Genomic DNA, 214 nt, shown 5'->3' with positions numbered 1-214 from the left:
CTAGGTTTGAGCTGACCGCTAATACTCGCCTCCCCCGTCTTGGCGAAGGCAAAGATATCCAGATTTCCGCTGGCGTGGACGTCGAGGGCGATGCTGGCAGTGAGGGTGAGGTTAAGTGGCACTCCAGCCGTGGTCGGGATGATGAAGGCCGACTCGGAGGCCAGCCACGATTTCTGCATGTTGATGGCCTGGAAAGGAGTGATGGGGGGGGGGG

At 60.3% G+C, this 214-nt stretch overlaps 1 protein-coding gene across 1 annotated transcript in view; it reads right to left on the bottom strand.

The window, feature by feature from the left end:
• Positions 1-214, bottom strand: part of LOC119586980 — a gene marked incomplete in the record, with an annotated part of 81,895 nt that overhangs the window by 51,313 nt on the left and 30,368 nt on the right. Inside the window, 1 exon segment of the mRNA XM_037935722.1 lies at positions 3-188. Within this exon segment, the coding sequence (XP_037791650.1) occupies positions 3-188 (186 nt within the window).

The sequence above is a fragment of the Penaeus monodon genome, chromosome 22 (genome assembly GCF_015228065.2).
Source record: "Penaeus monodon isolate SGIC_2016 chromosome 22, NSTDA_Pmon_1, whole genome shotgun sequence".
NCBI classification, from domain to species: Eukaryota; Metazoa; Arthropoda; class Malacostraca; order Decapoda; family Penaeidae; genus Penaeus; species Penaeus monodon.
This window is presented reverse-complemented; position numbering and strand designations above follow the sequence as displayed.